The sequence below is a fragment of the Aquarana catesbeiana genome, linkage group LG03, assembly GCF_042186555.1.
Source record: "Aquarana catesbeiana isolate 2022-GZ linkage group LG03, ASM4218655v1, whole genome shotgun sequence".
Lineage (NCBI taxonomy): Eukaryota > Metazoa > Chordata > Amphibia > Anura > Ranidae > Aquarana > Aquarana catesbeiana.
Genome location: NC_133326.1, coordinates 691,542,230 through 691,562,488, shown reverse-complemented (window position 1 = coordinate 691,562,488; position 20,259 = coordinate 691,542,230). Strand labels below are relative to the sequence as shown.

The 20,259-nt window shown below is 41.9% G+C and overlaps 1 protein-coding gene across 1 annotated transcript in view; it reads right to left on the bottom strand.

The window, feature by feature from the left end:
• Window positions 1-674: 674 nt before the first annotated feature.
• LOC141133578 (NXPE family member 3-like) overlaps window positions 675-20,259 on the bottom strand; it is an 84,475-nt gene continuing 64,890 nt past the window's right edge. The window contains exons 3-6 of the mRNA XM_073623041.1: window positions 17,399-17,619; window positions 13,243-13,316; window positions 11,342-11,545; window positions 675-2,457 (exon numbers count right to left, since the gene is read on the bottom strand). Coding sequence (XP_073479142.1) covers window positions 1,925-2,457; window positions 11,342-11,545; window positions 13,243-13,316; window positions 17,399-17,619 — 1,032 coding nt within the window. The 3' untranslated portion in view covers window positions 675-1,924. The remainder of the gene's footprint in view (window positions 2,458-11,341; window positions 11,546-13,242; window positions 13,317-17,398; window positions 17,620-20,259) is intronic.

Sequence of the window (20,259 nt, the reverse complement as noted above, 5' to 3'; positions counted from 1 at the left end):
ACCCCCTACGCCAAAAAAACAGCGTGGGGTCCCCCCAAAATCCGTACCAGACCCTTATCCGAGCACACAGCCCGGCCGGTCAGGAAAGGGGGTGGGGACAAGCGAGTGACCCCCCTCCTAAACCATACCAGGCTGCATGCCCTCAACATTGGGGGGTGGGTGCTTTGGGGAAGGGGGGCGCCCTGCGGCTCCCCCACCACAAAGCACCTTGTCCCTATGTTGATAAGGACAAGGGCCTCTTCCCGACAACCCTGGCTGTTGGTTGTCGGGGTCTGCAGGCGGGGGGCTTATCGGAATCCGGGAGCCCCTTTAATAAGAGGGCCACCAGATCCCGGCCCCCCCCCATGGGAATGAGTATGGGGTACATCGTACCCCTACCCATTCACCCGGGGGGGAAAAAGTGTCAATAAAAAAACACACTACACAGGTTTTTAAAGTAATTTATTAGGCAGCTCTGGGGGTCTTCTTCTGACTTCGGGGGTCTCTTCCAACTTCTCCGCTCTCTGTGGCCTCTTCTCTGCTCTCTCCGGCCTCTTCTCCCGGTGTCCGGTTCTTCTCCCGCTCTCCGATTCTTCTGCCGGGCTCCTTGGCTATCTTCTGCTCTTCTGCCACTCTTTTGCTAGCGGCGGCCCGGTCTTCTCCGTCATCTTCTTCCCTCTTCTCTTCTTCCGATGTTGACATGACGCTCTCTCCCGGAAGAAGAGAAGAGGGAAGAAGAAGACGGAGAAGACTGGGCCGCTGCTAGCAAAAGAGCGGCAAAAGAGCAGAAGATAGCGGAGGAGCCTGAAAGAAGAACCAGAGAGCGGGAGAAGAACCGGACACTGGGAGAAGAGGCCGGAGAGAGCATCATGGGATGTGTAGTTCTGCAACAGCTGGAGGGCCGTAGTTTGAGGATAACTGTCTTAAGGCATCAGCATACCAAGACATTTTGGACAATTTCATGCTCCCAACTTTGTGGGAACAGTTTGGGGATGGCCCCTTCCTGTTCCAACATGACTGCGCACCAGTGCACAAAGCAAGGTCCATAAAGCCATCGATGAGCGAGTTTGGGGGTGGAGGAACTTGACTGACCTGCACAGAGTCTTGACCTCAACCCGATAGAACACCTTTGGGATGAATTAGAGCAGAGACTGAGAGCCAGGCCTTCTCGTCCAACATCAGAGCCTGACCTCACAAATGCGCTTCTGGAAGAATGGTCAAACATTCCTATAGATACTCCTAAACCTTGTGGACGGCCTTCCCAGAAGAGATGAAGCTGTTATAGCTGAGAAGGGTGGGCCAACTCAATATTGAACCCTACGGACTAAGACTGGGATGCCATTAAATTTAATGTGTGTGCAAAGGCCACCTGCCAATAGTGTATGATTTTATTTATTTTGTAATGTATGTACAAACCATATAGCCCTATAGACTTTTTAGTGTTTTGGTATTGAATAACATTTGTAACTTTTATCATCTATGTATATATAAATCCATTTTGTTCTTAGGAGCCTAAAAGTCCCATGTCCACACCTCCCTTTTTTCTTTCTATGTACATTTAAGTAATTGTGGGATATGGCCCCACTGTAATTTTGGTTGGGTACAGGAATAAGTAGGGTTTTAAAAGGTCCACTTCTACTGTACATAATCCTTATTCCTTGATGCTGATTACATTCACTTCAAAAATATATTATTTCATTTTAATCAAACAATCAAGTTGACAGACACTGAGTGGCATATAAATAAAAAAGTGCTGTCCAATCAAGCCACAGTAGGCTTTTCTACACTTGACCACATATGTAGCTATCTGCTTGGTAGATTTGTCCATTTGTAACCAAAGCAGTTCATAACATTTTCTGTCCTCTATATATAGCAGGTGTTACTTAGACCAGGACTTCCCACTGAAGAATGTGCTCTAAACATTATAAAAACACGCCACTGATTGTTAATGAGGACATATAAATGAAAGCATCAAGTCTACCTCATTTTTAATAATGACCTTTATAGGGTGGAGATTTTCAGGTTCACGGTGGCAAGAGGTCATCTGCCAAACATCAAGAACTGTAACCGGTAGCTGAGAGAACATAGCCCTCATCAAAGTGTCCAGCTGCACTGATAACCAGTCACTTCCATGGTCAAAGCGGTAGCCAGTGTTGGCCGATTTGATGAGGATCTTTGTTTCGGGGCTCCGCTCTAACAGCCGAACTACTGCTTCTCGAATGTGTTGTAACCTATTGATATACACTCCAACAGGGTACGTAAGGAAGTGGCTCCAGCATGTTAATACGATGATCATCCCTTTCCGGTTCCCCAATCGATCCAACTCTGAGGCAATGTAGCGTAGTTCTTGTATTCCACTACGTTCCATGCGTAAAGGTTTCTGGTGGGCTCTCCACTGGACCAAATAATTAAATTCTGCATCTGTGGCTAGAAGCGGACCTGGATTGTGAGTCACATGAAGATTGATCTCCTTCAGAGCTAAGGTTTTGAGAAAAAAATGGTAAAATTAATAACTGAATCAAAATTAATGTAATAACTATAGTGTATCTCTAGGCAATTATTTTTATTTTTTTGCTGTTTGTTGCCCTTGAAGGCAGGTGCAGTTAGCTGATTTGCCACTAGGTACCCTGTTTCCCCGAAAATAAGACCTAGCGTGATTGTCGGTGATGGCTCCAATATAAGCTCTACCTCCCAAATAAGCCCTAGTTAAAGTCCTTGTAGGTCTTATTTTCAGGGTAGGGCTTATTTTCGGGGAAACGGGGTAGGGCTTATTTGGGGGCTAGGGCTTATATTGCAGCCATCACCGACAATCAAGCTAGGTCTTATTTTCGGGGAAACAGGGTAGCTCTTAACCAGATCAGTATCTGGTTACAGCAGACATTGTCTTCAGAGACAATGCTAGACCCCTTTTAGGTAGAGTACTCCTGCGTCGTATACCATATATAGGTCAGGTAGGGAGGAGCACACACACTTGGGGCATGGAAGCTAAACCTTCCACACCTATGCCAACATGTGCAGGCCCTGGACAGGCCAAGAGGCCAGGAGGAGTGGAACTGCACACAGGAAGAGCCAGCTGTAGACTTTCTGTCCCTTATGGGGGTGTGGGCTAGGGTAGATTGCAAAAGGTCTTTCAGGCAAAAGAGATGAGTTCCTTGAGTGAGGCTGCTTCCCTGGAGGGTCCCGGGAGAGGTGTACCTAAGGAGGAGGTGACTACAGAGAGTACAATAATGTGAGTATGAAGGGTGGAAGGAGAAACTGTTAGCGGGAGATGGCTGATAAAGGAGCAGCATATGTTTTCTCCTGTGACTACTGCGGTCCGTTCACTAAATGTGATTGAGTGTGTAATGCCAAGTGACTCCGGATTGTATGTTGATGTGATGTAACTGTTATGCGATTTCCAGAATTCCATCAGTAAAGAGCAGCAAACTATGATATGTGTGGATATTGGGATGGGTTATTCCCGCGCTATCAAGTATGGAAGTGGCTAAAGATGGAAAAGCTGCATGCGCCGATTAAGGTAAACACCTGACCTTTTGGAGAAATATATAAATGGGTGGTGCTGCGCTAATCCTGAATACAAGGTCCAGTGTGGCTTAGATAATAAATGTCACTTATGTCGTTTAAGATAATAAATAGTGAAGATAGATTACAATGGTGGTATTAGTGTTAAAGCTAATATAATAACTAAAAAATGCGTAAAGTATTCGGGATATAGATAGTAACAACCAAGGACGTGACAAAGGTTAATAAGTATGTAGTAGAGCATAAAAGATAACAAAAATTAATAAAGTGAAACCCTTATACTTGGAGGGTAAATAACAGTGATAATAAAACTAACTAAACATCAATAACTGACAATGGTCCTAAATAAAGTGCATAATAGTTGAAGCTGTGTGCATCCACAGCTCAAAAATTGACACTGTGTATGCTGCAAACATAAAGTGCAATGTGAAAGCCTTTTAGGCAGTGGAGGAGTGGTTCGCTACTTTTTACATAAGGTGCATAATGTGCAGAACTTCATCAAAGGATGATAAGGTAAATGTCCCAAATCTTGAAAAATGGAAAAAAGAAAAACAATGGAAAAATAAATGGAAAGAAACTTTCACAAGAAAAAAAGTCCTTTGAATTTAAATATGTGACAGCAACATCCTAGCATGCACACGTTGCAGTTAGAGTGCTAAGGTGAATCACATCAAGTGCTTCTTCGTGTGCAGACACTCAGGTGGGTAGTGGCCCCTTACCTCAAGGTAATAGGGCAAAAGCATGTAGCAGGGAGAGCTTTTGGCAGCATCCGCCTATGGGCTCCAGCGCGTCCCTCACCAGCCTAGGTCCTAGGATGGGGTTCCCTCAGATGCAATGTGGGGGGGATGTAAAAGATAATAGGCAGGAAGAAAGCCAATAGTGTAATCCCGTTTGATAGATAAAACCTCTTTTTATTCAAAATTGTAGGTACTCACATTAAAGTTTAAAAAACAGCAGTTTTGGTCCGACGAGCGGCGAGCTCGTATGCCTCTGATAGTGTGTGCAGCCTGTCTCGTCCCTACGCGTGACGTCACACCACACGTGACTTCATCAGGGGATGAATACAGGCTAAGAACGTGTCCTTAAGTAGTTTAATATTGGCCGGTATTGGGCGGCCATTTTGCTGGAGTCTAATGGGAGTTCATGCGGCGGCCATTTTCTTAGGGATTATACGCCGCTACTTCCGCTAAGGGTGTAAGTCTAAGTGGAGCGTCAGCTGACTTGTTGGGCCAATGGGCGCTGTTCAGCCAATTGTGATGTCTTGTACTGTCAGCAGAGGGAGGCGAATGCTGCCTCTAATATTCGGAACTCAGCAGGGAGAGTTAGATGGGGATATTTAATAAATAAATAAGTGTCACTAACTGGGGCATGATTAAAACTAAATGTAGCACACTAGTTATGACTTAGCAGCATAATTAATAAGATCAAATACCACCCTAATTATCAGGTGTAACAGGCAAGGATAATATGTTGGTATTAGTAATATATGCCATTTGAAACCGGGGAAGAGAAAAGCAGCAGACACTATTAGCACACATGGTGTGTATAATATATAAATGTAAAACAATATATGCTGGTAGGAAGATATTTAACCATAAGACATATATTAAAAACCCATTAGAAAACAATAATATAATATTAGTCCATGACAGTATATAATTAGCCATGTGGATAAAAAGTAAAAAAAAATTTAAAATGAAATAAATTAAAATAAGCTCAAGTAATAGTTTTCAGAAGGGACGGAAGGAAGAGGGTTGTAGCGGGTATTGGTGGTGATCCTATGTGGGCATTTTATTTATGCCCTCAGTCAGTATCATTATGGGAATATTTAAGCAGGTGTGCAGTGAGAGTTTTGGCCTTTGCCCAGAGTCTCCTGCCATACAATATATGCAGGTTGTTCCTCTAGTAGGTAGCAGATTAAGAGTCGGGGCTTAAAAGCCATGGCAGGTGTTACATAAACTGAGACGGTCACAATGGGTATAATTCTATAAAAATATAAAAAATATAAAAATATGCACCCACAAAAAATTTGAATAAATTTGAGACCTACATTGGGATTCAAAAATTCGTACGAAAATTAAATATACAAAAATACATGGTAGGGAATCCCCCATTACCCAAACTAGCACAGTCATCAGATAATGGGTTTTTACATAGTTCACTCAGGAACAAATCTGTTTTTAACCCACCAGCAAAAGATAATAAACATATTGATGTTTTTAAAAAGATTGTTTTAGATGAAATAAAGGATGTGCAAATCAAGAAAAAAGAAGAACCTAATTTTATTAAAAGTGGGATCCGGAAGCTAACCAAGAGGCAGGATATTGTTATCCGACCAGCCGACAAGGGAGGAGGGATTGTGATCCTCTCTAAAGAACAGTACCATAACACAATGACTCTTATGTTGAATGACACTAATACATACACCAGACAATTGAAAAATCCGTTTTTTGGGTGCCGCAAAGCGCTCGAGCAAGTTGTACATCTGGGAGTAAAGAAGGCAATACTGAATAAGAAAGAAGCAAGATACCCCATCCCAGACTCCTGTCGGACGCCAATTATTTACTCAGTACCTAAAATACATAAAAATAGAACTGACCCACCCCCTAGGCCGATAGTCAATGGCATCAAGTCAATAACATCAAGGATGGGCCAGTACATAGATGTTTTTCTACAGCCGGTGGTCTAAAAAACAGAAGCATACCTGAAAGACAGCAAAGAGATGCTACGAGTTATTGAGAATATCCAGGGAGAAGAAAAATCATGGTTTATGGCCACTGCCGACGTGTCGGCCTTGTATACAATTATTCCCCACCATAAGGCGTGTGAAGCAGCAAAATGGGGTCTAAGAAAATATACTGAACTTCCATGCATACAGAGGAAGTTCCTGATCAAGTGTCTAGAAGTCAGCCTCAAAAACAATTATTTTTGGTACGATAAGTCCTACTACCACCAGCACACCGGGGTAGCCATGGGCGCGAGGTTCACCCCGAGTATAGCCGGTTTATTCATGGCACAGTGGGAAGAATACGATGTTTTTGGTGATCGCCCAAGCCAGCTTGTCATATACAAAAGATATATAGACAACATTTTTATACTGTGGGACGGAGAAGAAAAAGATCTAACTGAATTCCTTCTGAAACTTAATAATAACGATAGAAATATCTCATTAACTTGGGATATTAGTACAGAAAAAATCAACTTCCTAGACCTAGAGATTTCATTAAATGAATTCACATTCAGCACAAAGACGCATTTTAAAGGAGTTGATAGAAACAGCTACCTCCCAACTACAAGCTGCCACCACCAAAACTGGATTTTTAATATCCCAAATAGACAATTGATGTGGATAAAAAGAAACTGTACCAAAATAGACACATATTTCGAACAAGCAGAAAAATTAGGAGAGAGGTTTATGTCAAAAGGCTATGATTGTAAATTTATTAAAACTAAAATTGCTGAAGTCTCTAAACTTGATTGGAACCAACTGATTGAAGAAAAAATTAAACAGCAGAAAAATACAATTGAGGGAATACCATTTATCCTGGATTTCAATGTGCAATATAGGAAAATTTAAAGGATAATCAAGAACCATTGGCATATCCTATTGGCAGACAAGCAACTACAAGATATCCTCCCCAAAAAAATGAAATTTATATATAAAAGGGCACCCACAATTAGGGACATAGTAGTAAAAAATGTTGTAGACCCACCCAAAAAACAGTTTTCTTTTTTTACCGGGAATGTTTTTTTTCCATGTAAAAGGTGTTTTGCCTGTTTAAGGACTAAACGCCCAAATAAGAAAGTGTTTAATTTCACTTCAACTAGCACAGGAGAGAAACATGAAATTAAAGATTTCATTTGCTGTAACACCGAGGGGGCAGTATATGCACTGGAATGTAGCTGGGGCCTTCAGTATGTAGGCCGCACAAAAAGACCCCTAATGCCGCGTACACACGGTCGGACTTTTCGTCTACAAAAGTCCAACGGACGCTGACGGACTAAAGCTGGCTGGTAATCCGATCGTGTGTGGGCTTCTCCGGACTTTCAACGGACTTTTTCAGCCTCAAATCCGACGGACTTTAGATTTGAAACATGCTTCAAATCTTTCCGACGGACTCGAGTCCGGTCGAAAAATCCGCTCGTCTGTATGCTAGTCTGACGGACAAAAACCCACGCTAGGGCAGCTATTGGCTACTGGCTATCAACTTCCTTATTTTAGTCCGGTGTACGTCATCACGTAAGAATTCGACGGACTTTTGTGTGATCGTGTGTAGGCAAGTCTGTTCGTTAGAAAGTCCGCCGCAAGTCCGTCGAAAGTCCGTCGAAAGTCTGTCGGACAGGCTGTCGGACTTTTGTAGCTGAAAAGTCCGACCGTGTGTACGCCCCATAAGAGTCCGCATTAAGGAACACGTCAAAAATATCCTTAACGGCTATGACAAACACTGTGTGTCCAAACATTTTTTAACCTGTCATAATAAAGATCCCACCCATCTGAGCTTCTGGGGCTTCACCCCATATATCAAACACTGGCGGGGTGGTCACAAGGTGAGAACCCTAAGCAAACTCGAATCCAAATGGATTTTTACCTTAGACACCTTTTGGCCCCGTGGTCTAAACATTGAGTTTGACCTAAACTGTTTCCTGAGTGACTTTTAATTAAAAATATATTAAAAATAAAAATAAAAATATTTTAATAAAATTAACATAATAATTTTTAATGTATTTTTATATTTTCTATATTTTTATAGAATTATACCCATTGTGACCGTCTCAGTTTATGTAACACCTGCCATGGCTTTTAAGCCCCGACTCTTAATCTGCTACCTACTAGAGGAACAACCTGCATATATCGTATGGCAGGAGACTCTGGGCAAAGGCCAAAACTCTCACTGCACACCTGCTTAAATATTCCCATAATGATACTGACTGAGGGCATAAATAAAATGCCCACATAGGATCACCACCAATACCCGCTACAACCCTCTTCCTTCCGTCCCTTCTGAAAACTATTACTTGAGCTTATTTTAATTTATTTCATTTTAAATTTTTTTTTACTTTTTATCCACATGGCTAATTATATACTGTCATGGACTAATATTATATTATTGTTTTCTAATGGGTTTTTAATATATGTCTTATGGTTAAATATCTTCCTACCAGCATATATTGTTTTACATTTATATATTATACACACCATGTGTGCTAATAGTGTCTGCTGCTTTTCTCTTCCCCGGTTTCAAATGGCATATATTACTAATACCAACATATTATCCTTGCCTGTTACACCTAATAATTAGGGTGGTATTTGATCTTATTAATTATGCTGCTAAGTCATAACTAGTGTGCTACATTTAGTTTTAATCATGCCCCAGTTAGTGACACTTATTTATTTATTAAATATCCCCATCTAACTCTCCCCCGCTGATTTCCGAATATTAGAGGCAGCATTCGCCTCCCTCTGCTGACAGTACAAGACATCACAATTGGCTGAACAGCGCCCATTGGCCCAACAAGTCAGCTGACGCTCCACTTAGACTTACACCCTTAGCGGAAGTAGCGGCGTATAATCCCTAAGAAAATGGCCGCCGCATTAACTCCCATTAGACTCCAGCAAAATGGCCGCCCAATACCGGCCAATATTAAACTACTTAAGGACACGTTCTTAGCCTGTATTCATCCCCTGATGAAGTCACGTGTGGTGTGACGTCACGCGTAGGGACGAGACAGGCTGCACACACTATCAGAGGCATACGAGCTCGCCGCTCGTCGGACCAAAACTGCTGTTTTTTAAACTTTAATGTGAGTACCTACAATTTTGAATAAAAAGAGGTTTTATCTATCAAACGGGATTACACTATTGGCTTTCTTCCTGCCTATTATCTTTTACATCCCCCCCGCATTGCATCTGAGGGAACCCCATCCTAGGACCTAGGCTGGTGAGGGACGCGCTGGAGCCCATAGGCGGATGCTGCCAAAAGCTCTCCCTGCTACATGCTTTTGCCCTATTACCTTGAGGTAAGGGGCCACTACCCACCTGAGTGTCTGCACATGAAGAAGCACTTGATGTGATTCACCTTAGCACTCTAACTGCAACGTGTGCATGCTAGGATGTTGCTGTCACATATTTAAATTCAAAGGACTTTTTTTCTTGTGAAAGTTTCTTTCCATTTATTTTTCCGTTGTTTTTCTTTTTTCCATTTTTCAAGATTTGGGACATTTACCTTATCATCCTTTGATGAAGTTCTGCACATTATGCACCTTATGTAAAAAGTAGCGAACCACTCCTCCACTGCCTAAAAGGCTTTCACATTGCACTTTATGTTTGCACCATACACAGTGTCAATTTTTGAGCTGTGGATGCACACAGCTTCAACTATTATGCACTTTATTTAGGACCATTGTCAGTTATTGATGTTTAGTTAGTTTTATTATCACTGTTATTTACCCTCCAAGTATAAGGGTTTCACTTTATTAATTTTTGTTATCTTTTATGCTCTACTACATACTTATTAACCTTTGTCACGTCCTTGGTTGTTACTATCTATATCCCGAATACTTTACGCATTTTTTAGTTATTATATTAGCTTTAACACTAATACCACCATTGTAATCTATCTTCACTATTTATTATCTTAAACGACATAAGTGACATTTATTATCTAAGCCACACTGGACCTTGTATTCAGGATTAGCGCAGCACCACCCATTTATATATGATATGTGTGGACATTCCTTCTTTTGTGAATGTAAGGGTCAAATGCCAGGAATGTCATGTGGAGGCAGGGGAGGACAGTGTTCTAGCACTGGAGCGTGGGTAGGGACTTGCACTCTTGCCACCAATTCTAGCCAACCACGAAGCCCCTCTTACACCCTGTTTGGCAAATTTTTCACCACTGCCAACAAGGACAGCATGTAAGGGTGAATCTCTCTAACAGGCATGCAACTCAAATAAAAAGACAGAGCTTACAGTGTAGGGAAAGATTTAACCCAGTAACAAACAAAATGGCTCCTGCCCCCATCTATAACTGGCCTTCACAGTAAGGAGCACATGGAAGGGCAACACATGCAAGACAAAACCAGAGAAAATTCCCAGCTCAACTCACCAACCAGTCTGCTTACCAACCGAATTAAAATGTCTAATGCCCCGTACACACGGTCGGACTTTGTTCAGACAGTCCGACAACAAAATCCTAGTTTTTTTTCTGATGGATGTTGGCTCAAACTTGTCTTGCATACACACGGTCACACAAAGTTGTCGGAAAATCCGATCATTCTAAACGCGATGACGTAAAACACGTACGTCGGGACTATAAACGGGGCAGTGGCCAATAGCTTTCATCCCTTTATTTATTCTGAGAATGCGTGGCACTTTGTCCGTCGGATTTGTGTACACACGATCGGAATTTCCGACAATGGATTTTGTTGTCGGAAAATTTTATATCCTGCTCTCAAACTTTGTGGGTCGGAAAATCCGATGGAAAATGTGTGATGGAGCCTACACACGGTCGGAATTTCCGACAACAAGGTCCTATCACACATTTTCCGTAGGAAAATCCGACCGTGTGTACAGGGCATAAGAGAATGCGTTAAAAACAGGGCTTTAGTTGGCACACATTTGCAAACGCATTCGTAAGCTGCAGGGCCCCTGCAAAGGTTTGACCCAACATTAACTTTTCTTTGCTGAATGTGTCCCCAGTGGAGATTTGCCATTATTTCCTTCCACAGTGAAAACATTGTCACTAGGAGGACAGGCAGCAAAGGGAAATCTTCCCAACAGGACACCAATAACAATAAATACCTGATAGGGGTTCTACTTATTCCCTGTTATGTAACATACTTGGTATGAAATCCACAAGGTATTCCCACCACTGTCGCAGTGTAGAGTCTCCGAACATGTAGACCATCTTCCCAGCAAGGCAATTTGCTGCCATATGATGATCAAATTCTTTATTGGAGCAGACCAGAGACTTCCAGACATCTTGGTAATAGAATCCTGAGGGGTTTGGATTCTTTAGCCCAGCGATACATGCAACATTTGTACCTAGAAAAAATAATCAGAATCACCCTTCTCACGATGTCACTAACATCAAATCTTTATTTTTAATTATGGGTAATTATTATCTGTAATATTTATTATTCTGAGTAGTTGCAAAATTACTGATGAACTCAGATATTTATTTTTATTTATAAATGATTATTATCCTTAACCACTTCAATAACGAACACTTTCATCCCCTTCCTGCCCAGGCCAATTTTCAGATTTCAGCGCTCTCACACTTTGAATGCCAATGACCTAGTCATGCAACACTGTACCATATTTTTATGTTTGATTATTAGTTATTATTAGTATTATTATTAGTCATGTTGTGAAAGACCACCTAAAGTGCGACAGTTACTATCTCGTACCCTACATTATGTCAACCAGCTTCTGAATGGGCAACATATGAAACCAGCTAACTCTAACCAACTGTATATAAATTCAAAATACTTACCACCTTGGTCTAATAAGAGCACCTCTATGGCCAATAGTGGTGCTGTTATTGTACTGGGAGAGGGTTGGTGTATGGGGCTTAGACTGCAAGTCAGGAAAGTCAAGGCTTTAGAATGTGAACATTAGAGCAGAGGGGAGAGCAAATAAGGGCTTCTGTCTACTAAAGGTAATACTAGGCACCCAATGTTGTTTGTGCCAAGGCAGAACTTCAAAAATGGTTGATAGACTTTGGTTAAAAAAAAAAAAAAAAAACTTCGGGGTGAAGGTTCTGTTTTTACAATGGTAAAAAGTGATTTATCGTATTTTTTTTTTTTTTAAAGCAGTCACCAGTCTAGAGCATATTTATTTCACCTTGCCAGCCAGGAGTGTGTTTAAACTCCCTGTCTATTAGTCACCATTTATAATTGGTGCTGGTAGGTCAGGTTTTGTTTGTTAAAGAAGAAATTCATGCCCCTCCAAAAAAAGTATAAATTCATACTTGCTTGAATGTTAAAATCTCTCTTAAGCATATGACTCAGCAATTATGTATATAAAAAAGATAATGCTTTAATGATGATTTGGCACATGGTTCAAACAGGTGTACTCTGGAGAGCCTGGGATCACCTGGCAGCCACTTATAAAAGAATGTAATGGGCTTTATTGGACTCTCGAAACAAGCAAACACATAAAGCAAATAGTCAATTATCCTGGTATTATCCTGGCTTAATCACAGAACATAACAGCTCACCATCAGTACATCAGTCCCACACATGGGTTTAGGGTTCCAGTGTGCTTGGGTTACATGAAAAGGAGTCTCAGCCTCCACACTTTTTTACAGCTGTGAACTACTCAACACTACCTCATAGACATGTTCTAACCCCTCCCTGCTGCTTTTCAAGCCTCCCATGCAGGTAGGTTAACCATTTTGGGACCGAAGTTCCCATAATCAGAGTTTAGAGGCTCTTTCCCACCCAAAGTCTCTCCAAGCCTCTGAATTTTTGGTCCCCAATGAGGACTTAATATTCTAGAGAGTGCTGAAATCAATCCCCCCCTCTCCTACTGGACTAAACCTGGAACCCCTCACCCTGCATGGGTGAGAACCCCTGAATGCTAAAAATGCCCCTTGAACTCTTAAATGGTCCACAACCCAAATAGTGGGGAAATACATCTCCTGTCCAGGACCCATCCCTGGCATCCCTTTACACAAGTTAGACACGAGATGCATTCAATGAGAAACTTTTATTTCTTCTGAACTTAAAAACACCTACCATTTCTGACATTCTTCAGAGGTAAGACATTAAGTGACCCAATGTTTGATGGGATTTCTTGGTCAATCAGCGACCTGACAGGGCCAAAGAAAAAAACAAAAGTGCTTAAAAGATGAAATGCTAGTATTTATTTATTATTAAATCTATTCTGTATTGAAGCTTATTTATTTATTTATTTTTGTTAAGTAATTAGCAAACAAATGTATTTTGCTGCCAATTGAAAACTCTTTTTTACATTGTATTTTTTTTTTTTTTTTGCATTGGTACATGTTCCCCAGTAGAGATGAGCCAGCAGTTCAGTCCAAAAGGTTCAGGCCAAACATTTGATGCTCGGGTGTTTTGACGAAGGCCTGAACTTTTGTACATTCAGCTCCCTGTTTGGTGGGAGCCGAGCTTTATATATAGAAGGGATATTTCTAGTGCTTCTATATATAACAGCTTCTCGCTGTCAATGGTTCCTAAGGAAGCAGCACATTGGCTTACATATCTGGCCAAACAAGCAAAGGGGCAGGGATAGCAGTGATATCACTGCCTAGATATGGCCACTGACCATATCTGGACAATGATGTCACTACTATCTCTACCTCTTCCTTGATATAGCTGATGACAGCTTGGAGCTGCAGTTGGTGGTAGACATGTGTGGTTCGTTTCGTTCCAAATTAATATTCAAATTGAAAATCCAATTTTACATCGAATTCTATTCGAATTTGAACTGTAAACAAATTTCTAAAATCAAAGACTGTGTGTGTTATTAGAATACCATTTCGAAAAAATGCTGTTTTTGTTAACATAAATACACACGGGCGGACTTTTCGGCATCAAAGGTCCGACGGTCTTTCCGACAGACTTCCGACAGAGTTACGACAGACTTTCGACGGACTTTCTAACGAACAGACTTGCCCACACACGATCACACCAAAGTCCGACGGATTCGTACGCAATGACGTACAACCGGACTAAAATAAGGATGTTCAAAGCCAGTAGCCAATAGCTGCCCTAGAGTCGGTTTTCGTCCATCAGACTAGAATACAGACGAGAGGATATCTCGATAGGAACTGGGTCTGGCGGAAAGACTTGAAACATGTTCCAAATCTAAAGTCTGTCTGATTTTCGACAGAAAAAGTCAGCTGAAGGTCCGATGAAGCCCACACACGGTCGGATTGTCCGACAGATTTGTTCCGTCGGACTAGTCCGGTCGAAAAGTCCGCCCGTGTGTACACGGCATAAGGTAAGTCATTGTAATCATTTGATGAAGATCTTTCTTTTGTTTTCTCACTTGCCACATTCGAATCGAAAAAAAAATTGAACCTTTTTTAATTCGACTGATTCAAAATTTATCGATTTGAGGACTGTACTATATCCCAGCTCCGTCTCCTCCTTCAACTCACTACAGCGGCCAAACAGACGATAACTAAAGCCTGGAAAACCCCGAAACTAAACCTTACAGCAGTAAAGAATAGAATCACCCAAGCTATGATACATAGCAAAATCGAGGCTACAATTTTAGACAGAATTCCCCAACACCTCAAAATTTGGCGCCCCTGGGTGGAACATTTTCTTGCCTCCGGACTTTGACAAACATTTACTAGAGCCTTAGCCCCCCTTCTGATATCCTAGGCCTTCGCCGCAAAGTATTGATGACCCATGCGATCCCCCCGACCACCCTCTCCCAACACTTGCTTCCTTCCTCTCTTCGCTTTCCTTTATCTGATCTTTTCCCCTCTCTCCAATTATCCGCCTTACTCATAATCTCGCTACTGGTAATGTTAATTACTGATTAACCACTTGACATCCGCGCTATGGCCGAATGATGGCCACAGCGCGGACCTGAATTCCCGGAAGGCCGTCATATGACGGCCTCCCCTGTGCCCGCGCCCTGCAGGGCGCGTGCCGAGATCACTGATCCGGGCCCCATACCATGTGATCAGCTGTCAGTCAATGACAGCTGATCACATGATGTAAGCAAAAGATTGGTAATCATTTTTTTTTCTACTCACGCTGATATTTTTTTTTTTTTTTTTTTTTTTTAGCAGAGACCCTATAGAATAAAACGGGTGTTATTGCACAGAGGTTTTTCAAATTTTTGGAAAAAAAACACTTTCATGAATTAAAAAAAACCCAAAACATTAAAGTTAGCCCAATTTTTTTGTATATTGTGAAAGATGATGTTACGCCGAGTAAATAGATACCTAACTTGTCACACTTTAAAATTGCATCTGCCCGTAGAATGGCAGCAAACTACAGTGCTTAAAATTCTCCATGGGCGGCACTTTAAGTGCCTTTACAGGTTACCAGTTTAGAGTTGCACAGGAGGTGCTAGAATTATTGATCTCACTCTGACATTTGTAACAATACCTCACATGTGTGGTGCGATCAACGTTTACATATGCGTGCAGGAGTAACATATGTTCGCATTTGCGCGTAAGCATGGTGGGACGGGACGCTTTATTTGCGTACCATGCAGCCAATCAGACAGAGATCTGTCCGATCGGCTGCTTTCCTGGCCTCTCTCTGTATGGGGCAGGCCATCGCCGCCGGCCGCATTGCTCCCGGCCTCTGTGATGGGACAAGAGAGCCCGGGAGAGGTGGTGGGACCCCCTTCTGCCACCTGCACAACGGGACCCTTCGGGGTAAGACCGCGCTATATTAAGATACCTCTCAACTCAGCTCTCAACTCAACCTGCAGAAGTGATCGAGGGGCCACTTAGATCACTTCTGCCTGAAAGAGAATCGCCGGCTAAAAAGAATGATACTGGGATGATGCCTGTAGGTACAGGCATCATCCCGGTATAACCACTGAAACCCGAGGATGTACAGGTGCGTACCTTGGGTGGGAAGTGGTTAAAATGGCGGCAAATTACATTTCATTGCTAGTTTAAAAAAAAACACCCTGGAACTCTTCAAAGGTACCCAAAATAAATAGCAGATTTTTCAATTTTTCAATTTTAAATTTCAGTGCTTAAGAAACTCACTGCTCCTAGGCTGAACTGAATTTAAAAAAAAAAAAAAATTTCATCCTAGAAGATGCAAAAAACAAAATAAAAGTGTGTTGCGCTACAGCGTTTGATATTAAAAAAATGTCGAAAAAAGTACAAATAAACAGTCAAAAAAAAGTATCAGTCTCTCAGATGGACCATAATGGTCAAATGGCTAACTCCGTGATTCAATCGTGGATAAGATGCATCCAATCCCTTTACCAAGTGAACACGCCACTACCACAATAAGTTGGACACTCACCAAAGAGCCTGGCCCCTTATATACGAAGGGTCAAACAGGCTTGATGTATATGCCCCGGAAGAAGTCCTTTTGTTGACAAAACCGGTCGGGCTGAGCTTTTTGTTCCTACATGTTTGGATGCTCTGTGGCGGCCGCCTTTTTACCATCCAATGCTGTTTTTACTATGGATACGTGTAAGGGCAATACTTTATATTAAATGCAACCCTTAAGAGGTTTTACACTATCTAGCGTTTTATGCCTTATTTGGATCTGGCTGCACAATTGTTGGGTGGAGTCCCCAGGATACTATGGAACTGATCCTGACATGGTTCCTTTATACATCCCCTACTGATGACCTCTACAAGGATATATACATCAAGCCTGTTTGACCCTTCGTAATAAAGGGTCCAGGCTCTCCGGTAAGAGTGCAACTTATTGTGGTGGTGGCGTGTTCAATTGGTGAAGGGATTGGATGCATCTTATCCACAAATGAATCATGGAGTTAGCCATTTGACCGTTATGGTCCATCTGAGAAGCTGATACTTTTTGTTGACTATTCATTTGTACTTTTTTCAATATTTAGTAATATCAAGCACTGTAGCGCAACACACTTTTATTTTCTTTCTTGTTTTTGTGGTAATATCTAACGTTTGTGGGGCGGCTTTTCTTCAAACTGAATAATCTTTCACAAGCGCAGTATTATTTTTGTACTAACAACCTAGAAGATGGTCAGCATTTGGATCCCAGAGTAGTGAATCTGCAGGGGAAGGTGCCTGAGATATTATTTTTATATTCCAATGTACACTGTGCATTAAAAAAAAATGTAGCTGGAGTTGGGCTGTAACTAAACCTTACTAGATGGAGGATAAAAAACACTCATTGATTCAAGAGCAATGTTGCAGTACAAAGCGAAGATAGAAAGAGCAAAAAAAGAAATTACATTGAGAAGAACGGTATCTCTTCTTGGCTTTGGATTTTCCGGTTTCCTCCCGATGAGTGGTCCCGGTATGAGTCACAAGGAAGCTTTTTTGGCCGCTGACACACCCATTTTTCTTGATTCTGCTGATCATAATATTCACAGACGTCCTGCCCAGGTAGGTCGAAATTGCACTCAACCACTTCACGAGTTCCATTTTTCTCAAAATAGCCTTTAAAGAACACCTGTAAGCCAAAACTAAACACATTCAGTTCTAACAAACTGTTAATGGGGATTTCCAAGAAAGATGGAAGAAGAACTACCTGGCTTGGTGTCTATCCTTGTAGAAAAATAAAAATTACCCCTACCTTCTACTACTCCCCCAAAATAAAACAAAAGTGAGACTCCCATTCTGTTGTTGCACACACTGATCAGCCATAACTTCATAACCACCCACCTAAAATTGGGTAGGTTTAACTTTTGCCATCCAAACAGCCTTGACCCATTGAGGCATGGCCACCACTAGACCTCTGAAGGTATGCTGTGGTTTCTGGCACCAAGCCATCACTAGCAGATCCTTTAAGTCATATACTGTAAGTTGTGAGGTGAGGGGCTCCATGGGTCAGACTTATTTTTCCAGCACATTCCACAGATGCTGGATGGATTAAAATCAGGAGAATTTGGAGTCCAAGTCAACATCTCAAACTCGTTGTATTCCTCAAACCATTTTATATCATTTTTGCAGTGTGGCAGGGCCCATTATCCCACTATAAGAGGCCACTGCCATCAGGGGAATATCGTTTTCATGAAGACGTATACTTGGTCAGCAATGATGTTTAGGTGTTTAGGTAGCTGAAGTAAACTATAAAAATGGCTGCACCAAACCATGCCTCGAAAATATGGAGCAAGCTAGCACTGGAAAAGTGATTCACATTTCAGCTAAATATGCAAAAAAAAAGTTTAAATAGTGCAGCACTAAAGAAATCTAATAAAAATCTAAGTAAACATATAGTATGTACAGTGGTAAATCTTGTGATATGATCTTCTGCCCCCTAGTGGTATTGATCACACTTCACACAATGACATATGAACCCATTACCAAACACTTTAACCACTTAAGGGCTGGAAGGATTTGCCCCCTTAATGACCAAGCCATTTGGTCATTATTTTCCCTTACACCTGTAAGGGAAAAGGCATAATGAGCTAGTATGCACCGCATACTAGCTCATTATGAGATACTTACCTTAGAACGAGGCGCCGGCATCTCACCCGGTCCATGCCGAGGGAGCTGACATTTCCCCTCGGCGTGCCTTCCAGGTATTGTTGTCGCGCTGGAGACTTTTCTTCCGGCAAGGACAGCGGCTGCCGGGCTTTCAGCCGAGAATCCCCTGTGCGCATGCGCCACTGCAGTCAGCGGCTCATTGCGAGGGGAATATCTCCTAAACCGTAAAGGTTTAGGAGGTATTTTTTACCTACAGGTAAGCCTTATTATAAGCTTACCTGTAGGTAAAAGTTTAAAAAATAGGTATACAACCACTTTAAATGACTATTCAGCAATGCTTTTGTTCACCAGCAGATGGAGCTTTATACATATTGTATGGAGCTATTTACGGTATATTTGTAATTGTAGATCTATGTCTGCAGAGTATACCAGGACACTAACCGTAAACTTTTCTTGAGAGAGAGAGAAACATGTATATACACTATATTACCAAAAGTATTGGGACACCTGCCTTTACACGCACATGAACTTTAATGGCATCCCAGTCTTATGGCCAGTTCACACTACATGCAGTCAAGTACGTTTTTTTCTGCATCAAAAACGCATCAAAAGTCGGTTATATGGTTTTAAATGGCATAGTTCACACACATGCTTGCAGTTCCAGTGCATTCCAGTTCCAGAAAAAAAAAGTACCATATTTTTCCGGTGTATAAGGCGACCGGGCGTATAAGAAGACCCCCCGATTCTACTGTATTTCTACAGTTTTTGAATAATACTCACTGTATAGGACGACCCCTCTTCTGAGGCTTCATATTGCCTATATTTCCTTCTTGGCGTCATACCGCGCTGAGCCAATCGCAGCAAGCGATGTATTCTATTAATGAATAGAAAGCCTGCTCGGATTGGCAGAGGCTGTAACGTCATCAGCCCGCGCCTCTCTGACTCTCAAAGCCAATCCAAGCAGGCTACTGTATGTAGACCGCTCGGATTGGAAGAGGTCACTACCAAGCAGGCTCTGTATTCATTATTGGAATACATCGCTCGCCAGGATTGGCTCAGCGGTGTATACTGTATGTAGCCGACACATCCGACAAGCTGACATACAGCCGACTGCATTTGATACCCGGCGTATAAGACGACCCCCGATTCTTGCCCGTTTTTTTAAGTGTAAAAGGTCGTCTTATACGGCGGAAAATACGGTAGAACATGTTGCATTTTTCCTGCACTGGACTGTACTAGAACCCTGTAAAATGCATCAAAAATGCACTGGAATGCACATGTCCTCATTTAAGGTTAAGAAAAAAGAGGGGGGAAGAAATGCACTGGACTGCATCGGGAACGCGCCAAAAGTGCATCTAAAACGCGTCAAAAATGTGCATGCAGAAAAGCATCTGGAACACATCTGGAGGTTGCTGTGAACTGGCCCTTAGTCCATAGGGTTCAATATTGAGTTGGCCCACCCTTTGCAGTTATAATAGCTTCAACTCTTCTGGGAAGGCCGTCCACAAGGTTTAGGAGTGTGTCTATGGGAATGTTTGACCATTCTTCCAGAAGCACATTTGTGAGATCAGACACTGATGTGGACGAGAAGGTCTATCTCACAGTCTCCGCTCTAATTCATCCTAAAGGTGTTCTATCGGGTTGAGATCAGGACTCTCTGCAG